The sequence below is a fragment of the Triturus cristatus genome, chromosome 3_1 (assembly GCF_964204655.1).
Source record: "Triturus cristatus chromosome 3_1, aTriCri1.1, whole genome shotgun sequence".
In the NCBI taxonomy this organism is placed as follows: Eukaryota; Metazoa; Chordata; class Amphibia; order Caudata; family Salamandridae; genus Triturus; species Triturus cristatus.
Genome location: NC_140583.1, coordinates 379,806,153 through 379,818,296, shown reverse-complemented (window position 1 = coordinate 379,818,296; position 12,144 = coordinate 379,806,153). Strand labels below are relative to the sequence as shown.

The window sequence follows — 12,144 nt, the reverse complement described above, 5'->3', positions numbered from 1 at the left end:
ACTGTAATTTGCCAGTGCACTGGTTTACCGCTAATAATTAAGTGAGGGCCTGGGGTAGCATCCGCGAAGGGATATAGACATGATTTGTCCCAGTTCACTTTCATCCCGGATACTAAGGCAAAGTGAACCAGAGTATTCTCGATTGTCGTGCAGGACTGCCTAACATCTCTAAGGTAGATGAGCAGGTCATTGGCATACAGCAAGACCGCATGTGTGTCGTCCCCTAAGGGGACCCCCCATTCGGCTTGAGTGCTGCGTAGTGCCTCCACTAGCAGCTCGACTGCTAGCACGAAGAGCAGAGGGGAGAGTGGCCAGCCCTGCTGTGTGCCACGTCCAATGGGGACTTGTTCTGAGATGTAATGACCCGTCTTAACTTTGGCCATTGGGTTCGTGTATAACAACTTGACAAAGCCCAGAAACAGATCCTAGCTTGTATCTTTGCAACACGCCAAATATAAAACCCCATTCCAGGGTGTTGAAGGCCTTCTCTAGGTCTAAGACCATACATCCAGCGCATGGCCAGTTGTCTCTTGAGTAATGTTCCACTCTGAAGAACCGGCGCAGGTTCAGCGATGTGCTGCGGGCCGGCGCGAAACCATTCTGATTTACATGGATCAGCTGAGATACCAACAGGGCTAGCCTGTTTGCCAGAATTCTCGCTAGTACCTTGTAATCGGTGTTAAGGAGTGCTAGTGGGCGGTAGGAACTGATCAGTTCCTCATCTCTGTGAGGCTTGGGCAGAGACACCAGCAAGGATTCGCGAAGTGCGTCCGGCAACCTAACTGTTTCCTGTGCATTCTGATATATTGGAAGGAGTCGTGGTGCTAAGTTTTGCCGGTATGCTTTATAATATTCAGCCTGGTATCCATCCGGTCCAAGTGCTTTGCCTGAAGCGAGCAAACAGATGGAAGCCTGTACTTCTAATAATGTGAGTGGCTCATTCAACTCAGCTTGCTGCTCAGCTGTGATATGGTGCAGGTTCAGGGCTGTGAGAAATGGTTTCATGTCTGTAGGTGTTGCACGGTGTGCTGACTGGTAGACCTTTGCACAGTGTGTAGTAAACAGATGAGGAATGTCACACTGTGTGGTGAGTAGCGGTCCAGACACAGAGCACAGTCGCAGGATTGGTGTATGTGCATGCTCCTGTCAGATCATGCACGGCAGTAGTCTACCTGCTCTGTCTGCTGCTGCATGGGTGCACGCAGCATGGGATGCATAATTTAGACATCACTTGCACTCTAATACAGTAGCGTGTTGTAGTCGGCAATCGTCTATATCTGGCTGTACTGCATTGCCCCACACAAGTTCGGCTTCAAGCCGAGTCAAGCCATCTTCTATGTGTTTAACTTCACCATCTAGCTGCTTCTGAAGGCTCCAACTCAATCTTATGCATTGTCCCCAGAACACTGCCTTCCCAGCGTCCCACAGGACTCCCGCATCCATGACCGACCCTCACTGTGCCCAAAATAGTCCTCTATCACTGTGGCCACTGCCGTTCTGAACGGGGCATCCTGCAGGGCCAGAGGTTGAAGCCTCCACAGATGGCTTGTAGGGGCCATCATCCAATGTTATGATGTGTGGATTATGGTCCGAGTGCGTTTTTCCTTAATAATACACTATAGTGCTCTTTGCGAGGAGCGCCGCACTTGCAACAAAATGGTCGATACGGATGTGTAGCCCATGTGGGTGTGAGTAATATGAGCATAGTCGTACCTGTGGATTGAGGGTTCTCCACACATCTGCCAGGTCCCAATGATTTAGACATTCCCCTAGATGTCTGGCATTGGAGGTCGCTGCTGTTTGTGGAAGTGGTGGGAATGATCTGTCATGTGCCATGTCGAGAACAGAGTTAAAGTCGCATCTGAATAGCCAAGGAACTTTGCTCCAGCGCGGCAACAAACCTGTGACTGTGTGCCAAAAAGTGGCTTGCTCCGTGTATGGGGCGTATATGGAGCAGAGCACCAAACCTTGACCATTGAGACGGCCCTTAGCGAACACATACCTGCCGCATGTGTCTATTATCATCTCTTTGGACTCAAAATGGGTTCCGGCCGCACTCATATCAAAGCTCCTCTTGCGTAAGCTGCGTACCCTGTGGCCAGTATTTGGCCCCTCCATCTCTGCTGTAGTTTGCAGATTTCGGGCTGGGAAATGTGTGTTTCCTGTAGAAATGCTACATGTGCGGTGTGACGATTCAAATATGCATATATCGCATATCTACGAGCTGTCGTATGGATGCCCCTGATGTTCCAGGTTATTATGTTAGTGTGTGGCATGTGGTGTGTTGTGAAGGCGGTGTGTCATGTGGCCTATATGGCACACAAGGCATGAGGTGATGACGCAGTGTATACTGTGTAGTTGCAGAGCAGGAAAATTAGATCTGCGGATGTGGGAGTGCGCTAACTTTAGCATAAGGTGTAAATGTTGAAGTTCTGGTGATTGCCAGGTGGATCTTTGATGTCAGTGGGTATACGGGTGTCTTAACTCGAACTAGGTTTACGGGAATGAGCTTCTGAAGGCTCAACTGGGAGAGAATGGAGCAACAACGTGCTTCTGCCCAAAATAACAACAGTGTCATATGGCAACTCACTGCTGCGTTCGCCGTGTTGAACTTTCTAGGAGGTGGGGCGGGTTAGAACCTGCAGTGAATGGGATAGGGGGACTCCGGCCTGCTTTGTGCGTGTGAAGGTTTGCACTACGTGTCTGTGTTTTGCAGGTTGGGGTGCGCACATATCTATGCTACCCTGGTTGTAGATCATGTTTCAAGCAGTGTACTACAGCAGCATAAGCGCAGGTTGTGCGGGGGGCCACTTGTATCACAAAAATAGGCGCTGCAGTAAACTTATACTTGCAAGTCTATGGTTTGCACTTTACCGCTACATTAAATCGTCTGCGGTTTCAGGCGTTACAATTGGGAGTGACTGTGAGTCTTTGTGATTCGGCCCCACAGTTTTCGGTTGTTGTCACTCAGTGATTGCTCAGTGATTGCTCGGAAGAGGCATCTGCGTCTCCGTTATTTCGCCATTCACCCATGTCTGACACTGCCTGCAATGCGTTACATCGTTCCTGCAGTACTTGCTCACGATTGGGGGCAACTGCTGATTGCATTTGTGATGTCGTATCTCGTCTCTGATGTTTGGCACAGCGGCCCCTCTGGTAGTCTGTTCATTGTCCTACGTTGCTTTGCCGGTTGCTCGGCAAGGTGTGGTGGCCTTTAGATTCCAGCCAGTCCCATAAATCCTCCACTTTGTTGAAGAAATGCACAGAGCCATCCGCCACTACTTGCAGCCGGGAATATGAGAGAATACTTCAGATTCGAATCCCGCAGCCTGCGTTTAACTGTGAGGAAAGCGCTCCGCTGTTGCTGCACTCCCAGCGCAAAGTCTGGGAAGAAGAGGACCTGTGAATTGTCCACTTTGATAAATTCCAGCTTTCTGGCCTCCCGGAGTACTGTGTCTTTATCTTTCAAGTTCATGAGACAAAACAGGAACGGTTGTGGCCCAGCACCTTGCGGCAGGCGACTCGATGGCACTCTATGCGCCCTTTCTACTGCAAAGAAAGTGGAAAGCGCACCTGTAGGCAACAAAGTTTGCAATCACTTTTCGGTATATGCCACTGTATCTCTGCCTTCCATACCTTCCGGTAGTCCCATTACGCGCACATTGTTCCGTCGTGAACGGCCTTCTGCATCATCCATTCTGCGTTTTGATGAGTGAAGCCTAGTCGTGAGGACGCGGATTTCCGAAGTCGTCTCCTTGGCCACTGGGGTGATCTCCTTTACTTCTTTTTCTAAGTCACTGACCCTCCCTGCCAGTTTTCGATGATCAGCATGCAGGAGCCTGAAGTCTGACATGACCTTATCAATGCAGCCTTCCAAGGAGGTGAGGGTTTGCATCAGCGCTTCGCCAATTTGGGTCACTGCCTGCAACACAGAGTCTAATTTGGATTCCAGCCAGGAGCGCCTAAGTGTGTCTGACGTTTCAGACTCCTGATAGGAGTGGCCGTACGCGACATCGATTGTGTGGATGGTACACCCGTACCTGTGTGTGGTTTGCCCATCTCGCTAGTGATCAATGGTCGTTCTTTGCGGAGGCTATATGGATCTCTGCGCTTTGCATTTGTCGTGCTGCAAGGGGACACCACTATTTGGTTTCACAGGTGTATGTGCGCCAGTTCAAGCGCCGCCAGCAGCCGTGAGTTCTGTCATAGGTCGTCCACCAGTCAAATCTGGCAAGGCTTTACGTGGCTTGATGGTGGCGTTCCATCTGTTATTCAAAGGGTCACTCCTCTGTGTAGGTGTTGGCGTGTTCCACAGTATTGAAGGCTAATGTCTGGTGGCATAGGCTGAGTGTGCATGTGAACAGCACGTGGGACTGGTATATGTGTCCCGACCTCCCTGGCCTGAATAGTAGCTCGATTGTGGCAGAGTTTCCTGTGCAGCAGATCGGGTGGTGCAGTCTCCAACTGCGGGTGCCGTGCAGTCACATCAAGGCACTTATTGTCACTGACTTGCCTCAACTATCTCTCTGCAGGCCACAGCGTCACATAGGGCCTAGTCACAGGAAGGTCTTCCCCCCACACCCCACTCTCTCCAGGAGTCCGGGTTAGGCGCCAAGTTGCTCCCTGCGGGTCTCGTATAGCCAGCCTCTACGTACCCCCGTGAGCTGGCAGCGACAGTTCAGGCCATCTCATGTCGCACATGGCTTGTGTCGAATCTGCTGCTCTGGGTTGTATCTGTATCTGCCCTCGCAGCTTGCCAGACTGTATGCTGTGGTTTCACAGGGCGCTATGTTATGGCAGACAGCAGTCTTGTAATGCGCTGCGTCAAACACCGCACCAAGGCAGCAGTTGATCGATACTTCCAGGGATGCACAGGGGGGAGGAAGTCGGGACCACACCACCCCTGCTGTGCAATGTCAGCGATTCCTGCCGCTCGGCAGTGTGTACAGCAGAGTGGGTTCACAACTGGCCTATCTTTACCACTTCGAGACGCCTCAAACTCCCTCGACCATGGTTGGAAGTGCTCAGTTGGATCAGCCACCCGTTGATTCCATTCGGCGCAGGGTCAATCCCAGCTCGCTCCTTCGCAGTCGCCAGTCACTTCAGTCAGCAACAGGGCACCGCACCCTCGGTCCACACGGCTCCACTTGGTTACGGCACCAGCGGTCACGTGCCACCCAGCGACTCTCAGCCTCAGATGCGGGCGCACTGCGGCTGCATTGTGCAGGTGGCTATTTCTCCATCAGGGCAGCTTCCTGTTTCACCAAACTCGCTGTGCACGCCCACACAGGGACCGCAGACCCAGCGGGCCGAATTCAGCGCTCAGATGGTGCTGTGTTGTGCGGGATAAATGTTGGATTTGTGGGCAAAGAGACAGAGCCTCGCTAGAGTGCGTCTGCCATCTTGGCTGGCTAGCCACGCCCTCCTTTAATGGTGATGTCTCTTAGCAACACAGCAGACTTATCAGTGTCTCCTGGCAGTAGCCACTAGAAGCATTTCAGTGCCCCTAATGGCTCTCCATTTGTGTGTTTGATCTTTAGTTAGATACATGGGACATCTGCATCGCAGTATAGGTGATTGCAGGGGGTCAGTCTGGAGCTCATGGCCGGCCACTTCAGGCGAAGCAGCCACTCAGGGACATACAGAAGCAGTCAGTGTTCGAGTCCACCTCTGAGCCCCAGCTGGAGACCTCACTGACTATTAACAGGGAGGACACTGCAAGCTGCTTGTTTTCTCAACCCCCACCTCAGTGCATCACTCGTAGTTCGAACCATGACAGGCTATAGCAGGCTTACAGCTGCAACGGTGCGCTGACACCACACGGCAAGACATTGGCATAGGTGCCAAGGGCAAGGGTGTCCAGGGCTCTGATGCTCGCCAGGGCAGCAGTCCATGTACCCGGGTTGGCTAATAAAAAAGTAGGTGTAATTAAGGTTCAGTAAACCCCTCACATTCCTGAACCCCGTTGCTACTGCACCTGCTGCACCAATGATGGCTAAGCTCGAGTCAAATGCACAAGCTATGCCACAGCTGGCCATAATCCTGAAAAACTGCTCAGCAGCAGATCTCAGTTTTATTTAAATCGTCTCTCACAGTGGAAAAGCACGCATTGAGTTGAGAGAAAGTAACACTATTTCCGTCCCATCCCTATACAGGAACAGTTGGCACAGGGATCGGTGTTTCAAGTAGTTAAATTATTTTCAGTATCTTCCCCCGAGCATGTGGGAACATGAATGGATTAGCAACCGCGTACAATCGCTGCATATGTTGAGACATGCTGACTGCCACCAATCTTCCTGCCTTTTCTTCTCCGAGTCGCCTGTGTTTGGAATCCCTGACACACCTATGTAAACAGCTGCATATGCAAAGATTGTCCTCTATAGCTCATAAACAATTGGCAATTTCTTAAATGATAAATTATTCAATCGTATTGCTTTATTAACCTTCCTTCTTCCTCAAATTTTCTTGAAAATGCAACATTTGTTCACTCTTTTTTCAAACATTTCTCGCTCGCCACAGTTTAGTACAACAATAATTTTACGTCTGACCACTTTCAAATGTCACCAGCAGCCACTGATTCAAAGTCTGTTGATCTGGCCAACACGTTTATAAATCTATAACATATTCATTATGTCTTTGTTTCCCATCAGACTGTTTTCTTGAAAATAAAGTTATTGGCCGGGGAACAGAGGATGATGGCAGATGGACATCATGTCAAGATAAAGGATATTCTGAACAGTACCATGAGAGTCGAAATCTAACATCGAAAAATACATTTGTCGGCATCACAAGGAAGGAACTAAGGTAGCTGTTTTTTACTTTAAGCACAGCAGACCAATGTTTACCAACACGTTAGAACTGATCTAAGATTGGCCTAAAATAGTAATTGTATTTCCAGTAAAAGCCTGTTATGATAACCGTGATCGAGACAACGTGATTAACATTGATTATATAAATGGATATATTTTGGTTATCTGTCTCCGGGGGGGCAAAAAGACTGTGGCAATTTATATATGTGTAAAAAAAAAATTCTGGTGCCTAGTGGTTTTTCTGCCTCCCCGGGGGCAGAACAGGGGCTACTGCCCCCATCTGCCTCCTGTGGGGGAGAAGAAAGGCTGTGGCATTCTTTTGGAGGGGTGAATTTTAAAGAAATTGTATCCCTGGTGCCTAGTGGGCTTTCCGGCCACTCCAGGAGGCAGATAAGGGGCTATTGCCCCCATCTGCCTCCTGGGGGGGCAAACATTATGTGGCAATTTTTTTGGGGTGGGGGCATTGACATGCCCATTCTGGGTAGCCCCCACACCTATGTATAAATAAAAAGAAAATCCTGGCGCCTAGTAGTTTTTCTGTCCCCCCCGGGGGGCAGATCAGAAGTTACTGCCCCAATCTTCCTCCTGGGGGGGAGAAGAAAGACTGTGGCATTCTTTTGGAGGGGTGGGGACATTGGCATGCCCATTCTGGGCAGCCCCCACCCCTGAATTTTTAAAACAATTATATCCCTGGTGCCTAGTGGTCTTTCCGCCCCCCCCTAGGGGGGCCGATAAGGCGCTACTACCCCCATCTGCCTTCTGCGGGAGGCAGAAAGACAGTTGCATATTTTTTGGGTTTAGGGGCATTGCATGCGCTCAGTCTGGGCAGCCCTCACCCCTACGTATAATAAAACAAATCCCTGGTGCTTAGTGTGCTTTCTGTCCCCTGGGGGGCATATCAGGGGCTATTGCCCCCATCTGCCTCCTGGGGGGGAGAAAGTATTTTGTTTTCTTTTGGAAGGATAGGGTGTGGGCATTTGCATGCCCATTCTGGGCAGCCCCCACCCTGGCCTATAAAAAAAATCCCTGGCGTCTAGGGTGCTTTCTGACCCCATCTGCCCCCAAGGGGGGGGGGGCAGAAAGACTGACTGTACCAAAATTGTATGGGGGATCAAAGGCCCTTGCACAAGGGGGCCACTACCCCCTCCCTGGTGGCTAGTGGGTAGATCCTTGCTTGGAGATCACCCTCTTGAGGCGATCCCCAAGCAGGGATCCACTAGAGAAGGGTAGCATTAAAAAGGGGAGATTCTCCCTTTCTGAGAGAGCCCCATGAGCACTGAAACATTTACAATGCAATGACGTCAGCAAGCCATGTGTGTGATCGTCAATGCAATGAAAACGTAAAATGGCCACGGGAGGTTGGGGAAGCTCTTCCCCAGCCTCCCAAGACCAATAAAAAAAAAGAAAATCCCTCTGCTGTCTGAAGAAGAGGGATTTAGTGCCCCTGTTCTCATGATGGAACCATTCCGTCATGAGCACCGAAAGGGTTAATGGTGTTGCAATGTTGAATATGACAGGTTGCTGCTTTTATTGATGTGGTGACAGCGTGACAAAGCCTGTGGCACCGTTTTTTTTCTAATGACACCACCTTATATTGTGATGTTGCATCTAGTGTATATGGGGGTGCTGTGGCTATATGGTTATTGATCCACTAATGGTGTAATGCGATATGAGGGTGTCACCAAAGGAATTTACATCCACCTGATTGTATATATTTGTAATTCAATGAACAGTATTTAGCATAGTGTAGATGTGTCATAAAAGTATTTTTCACCTTTAAAAGAGAAAGCACTGGTTGGACAATGAATTATTGAGTGTTGTTGATGTGAATCAGTGAGTTGGGGTCATTAGCCCACACTACCTCCCCTGAACAGGCTTTGCTACCCTGAGCAAATCAAGTGCTATAATGGGGAATGAAGTTCCAATTAAAAAAAAACAATTGCGGACTCATTACCTGTGAAAGACACATCGTTCACAGCTAATAACCCAATTTCTTGAAAACACCAATACATGAAGAGAGCCTAGGGTCAGCCAGCTTCCATCATTGATTTGCTTTCTTGTCAAACAAATGTGCTTGCCTCTTACTTGATGAGTTTCTTTCCTCTTCTTCCGTCTATTCCTCTTCTGGTGTATAGCTTCTTTACATTCCCTTTGAGTGGATGGCTGGAGTCCTGGCACAGCTGATATCGGGGAGTTACTTTGGACTCAATCGCTCCTCTACCTTAATATTTTTTTATATTTTTTAAAGTTTTTACGGCAGGTCTGTCCTCGCATCTGCTTGTCCCCTTCACATCCATGCTTCACTTTTCCACCACCATTTGTCTTGCTTCCACGCCCTTCACTGACATTATTTTACATTTTCCTTTCAAAAAAGAAAATTACTTTCTTCTCCAGAACCTGGCAGCAGCACACTGCTACCAATCCATTGGTTTCTTTGCTTTTTGTGCTTGCATACAGCTTTATTATTATTTAATTTACTGCTCAATAACAGTTAATAGCCATCTTCTGACGGTAATATAAACTTAATACAAAAGACATTGGGGCATATTATCAAGACCGGTGATAAAATTATCGCCGCTTTAGCGGCAGAAAACGGCCGCTAAAACGGCGATAATTGGCTTGATAATATGCTCTATGGAGTTCCAATTGAAGCCCATGTTAGATGTGAAGGACATCTAACATGGGCTTCAATTGGAATTCCATAGAGCATCTTATCAAGCCAATTATTGCCGTTTTAGCGGCCGTTTTCTGCCGCTAAAGCGGCGATAATTTTATCTCCTGTCTTGATAATATGCCCCCAAGATAGCTGCTGACACGTCATAAAGTATTGGCATGTGTTGCTGTCATGACACATCCACATGCAATCCTGGCCATCTTGGAATGATTTTGTTTGAGAAAACTCATCATAAGACCAACACTCATGCGTGCACATACACAGTGACACATCTTAGAATGGCTTTTCTCGAACAAAAATCATTTCAAGTTTCCCTCCAATGCATGCCTGTGCATTGTCTCTGCACGGGCAACTATATTGAATGATTTTGTTATGTTACAATGCTTAAAAAACTAGCATTGGGCAATGTAATAGGATGACACTGACAATGTTGAAACCTACTTGCTTTCCCTATATTTGATGTTTCCCACAGTCCACTATAGACTGTGTGGAAACTTTGACAGTGGCGTAGAAGTAACAAAAAAAGCGACAAAAGAAGGCTTTTACCACCCGCACATGGCACAAAAACCCAAGGGCTGGGAAGCTGCCATGTCATACTGTGGCTTGGGCCTCAATTTTTTAATGCCATAATGAACCTGCTTTTGACATTTAATTAATAAATCTGACATCACTTATAAGTGTGCTCGTAAGCAATAGTAACTACCGGCAATTACAATATGTTAAATTGTGCCTACTTGCATGTTTAAAATGAAATCGTAGATTAAATGGACCCTGTTTTTAGGAAGCAACCAGCACAGCTAATGCGTGTCTGCACAATTTCAGGATGAATAGAATTTCTCTTTTTTGAATAAAAAACTATTATTATCAATAATGCAAGAATGATTTTTTCAAAAACTACAGTCTTTCAAAATTCAGTTATAAGCCGTGTTCGAAGTGCATTAAAACAAGCATTGCAATGCAATTGGCCTCGCCTATGGGACCTTATAAGTATTTACCTATGCTGGATATTATTGCACATTACTGCAACGAGCCTCACCACGGACTTCGTGGCAGTGATTTGGGGTCTGGTAGTAGATTTGGCGGCAATTTTTGCAGCTGTTGTGGTGGAAGTGGGCCACTCCAGTGACAGAAGTGGGGTCCCCAACACAGATTTAATGTTATCATTTTTTAAAGCTGAAATAATGTATGTATGTAAAAAAATTAATTGCACATTGTTCTTGATTTAACCACATAATAAAGAATGAATTTGAAATATTGAAATGTATTTTCATTTTGGTTTGAGGAAAAGAAAAGAAGGTAAGAATCCTGACGAATAATAAAAGCAGATGCAGTGTTTCCACAGATCGTGATTGACAGATTCCTCCGAAAACAAACTGCAACTGTTGCAGACATAGAAGGAAAACTTAGGGGTTTTTCAATTAGCAGAGAAAGGGGCGAAGAGAAGTAAAATAAGACTAAGTGGACAATTTGGAAGGTCCATGCCACGCGTAAATCTACACATATATTTGAAAACAGGCATGAGGATACTGATGCTCGTTTGCATGATTAGCATTTAAAATCAATACAGAAATGTTTTCATTACTTTGGGGACCATCTTAATTACATTTTATTGTATGCTATGACTTGTCAAAATTGTGCAATTCAGCTTCCATCTGGTCAGTTTAATGATCGTACGCTAGAAAACAATATTCAGTGTCACTGAGATAACGTTAAGGCACAAATTCGCCGACACTGTAACTGCAAAGGAGTCCATAGGGATTTGTTTAGCAGAGAGCAATACTCAATTTCACCTTACAACATCAAAAACCATGTGAAAGATTCTGCATAAAATGGCTGGCCATGTTTTAAAATATAGACAAAGCAACAGAGCTAAAGACAACAATACCAAAAACAAGCATTTACAATGCAATCGGTCCCGCCTTTTGGACCTTATATGTATTTAGCTATGCAGCACATTAGCCTGGGTGCTGAAACATCTACTGTTCTTTAACATGGAGGGCAAGTAAGCACCAAAGTGCGGAAAACGCCGGTATGTGAACGCATGATGAGAAATACTACCTGTCAGCGGGAAATTGTAATGTCCAAAGCTTTGTTTTTAATATAAAAGCTGCCCCTTCGGTGTTCATATCACTGAAAATACAAGATTTGAATAAAAATATTATTGACTGCGGTTGCTCGTTGAATACAAGTTTCTATGGCCTGGAATCTAGGGAATGCCAATGTGATTCTGGTATTTTACTGACCTCTGCTGGTCGTTTCCTATCATAGTGAAAATAAGTGACCACCCATACAGCACCCTAAAAGGTAGTACCTGTAGATCTACAACATCACCCAATTAGGGTCAGCAATGTTTGGGGACCGGCAGAGTGAGGGGTAGGTCGACCGCCGTGACTATGGAGTCCAGCACGACACTGCACTATACAGTGTCTACACCTGCCGGTACACGTTGCCACACATTGCTGACCCTAATTGGGTGATGTTGTAGATCTACAGGTACCACTTTTTAGGGTGCTGTACGGGTGGTCACTTATTTTCACTATTTTAGACCACCACCAAAAAGTGTAGATAGATCTGCTAATGACGTCACATATTACATCACTCATGACATGGTCAGTGACATCACTCATGACATCACTGATGACATCTCAAATGACATCACTG

General features: G+C 46.9%; 1 protein-coding gene across 1 annotated transcript in view; it reads left to right on the top strand.

The window, feature by feature from the left end:
- LOC146860297 (uncharacterized) overlaps positions 1 to 12,144 on the top strand; it is a 781,914-nt gene that overhangs the window by 370,118 nt on the left and 399,652 nt on the right. The window contains exon 5 of the mRNA XM_085644159.1: positions 6,651 to 6,804. Within this exon, the coding sequence (XP_085500285.1) occupies positions 6,651 to 6,804 (154 nt within the window). The remainder of the gene's footprint in view (positions 1 to 6,650; positions 6,805 to 12,144) is intronic.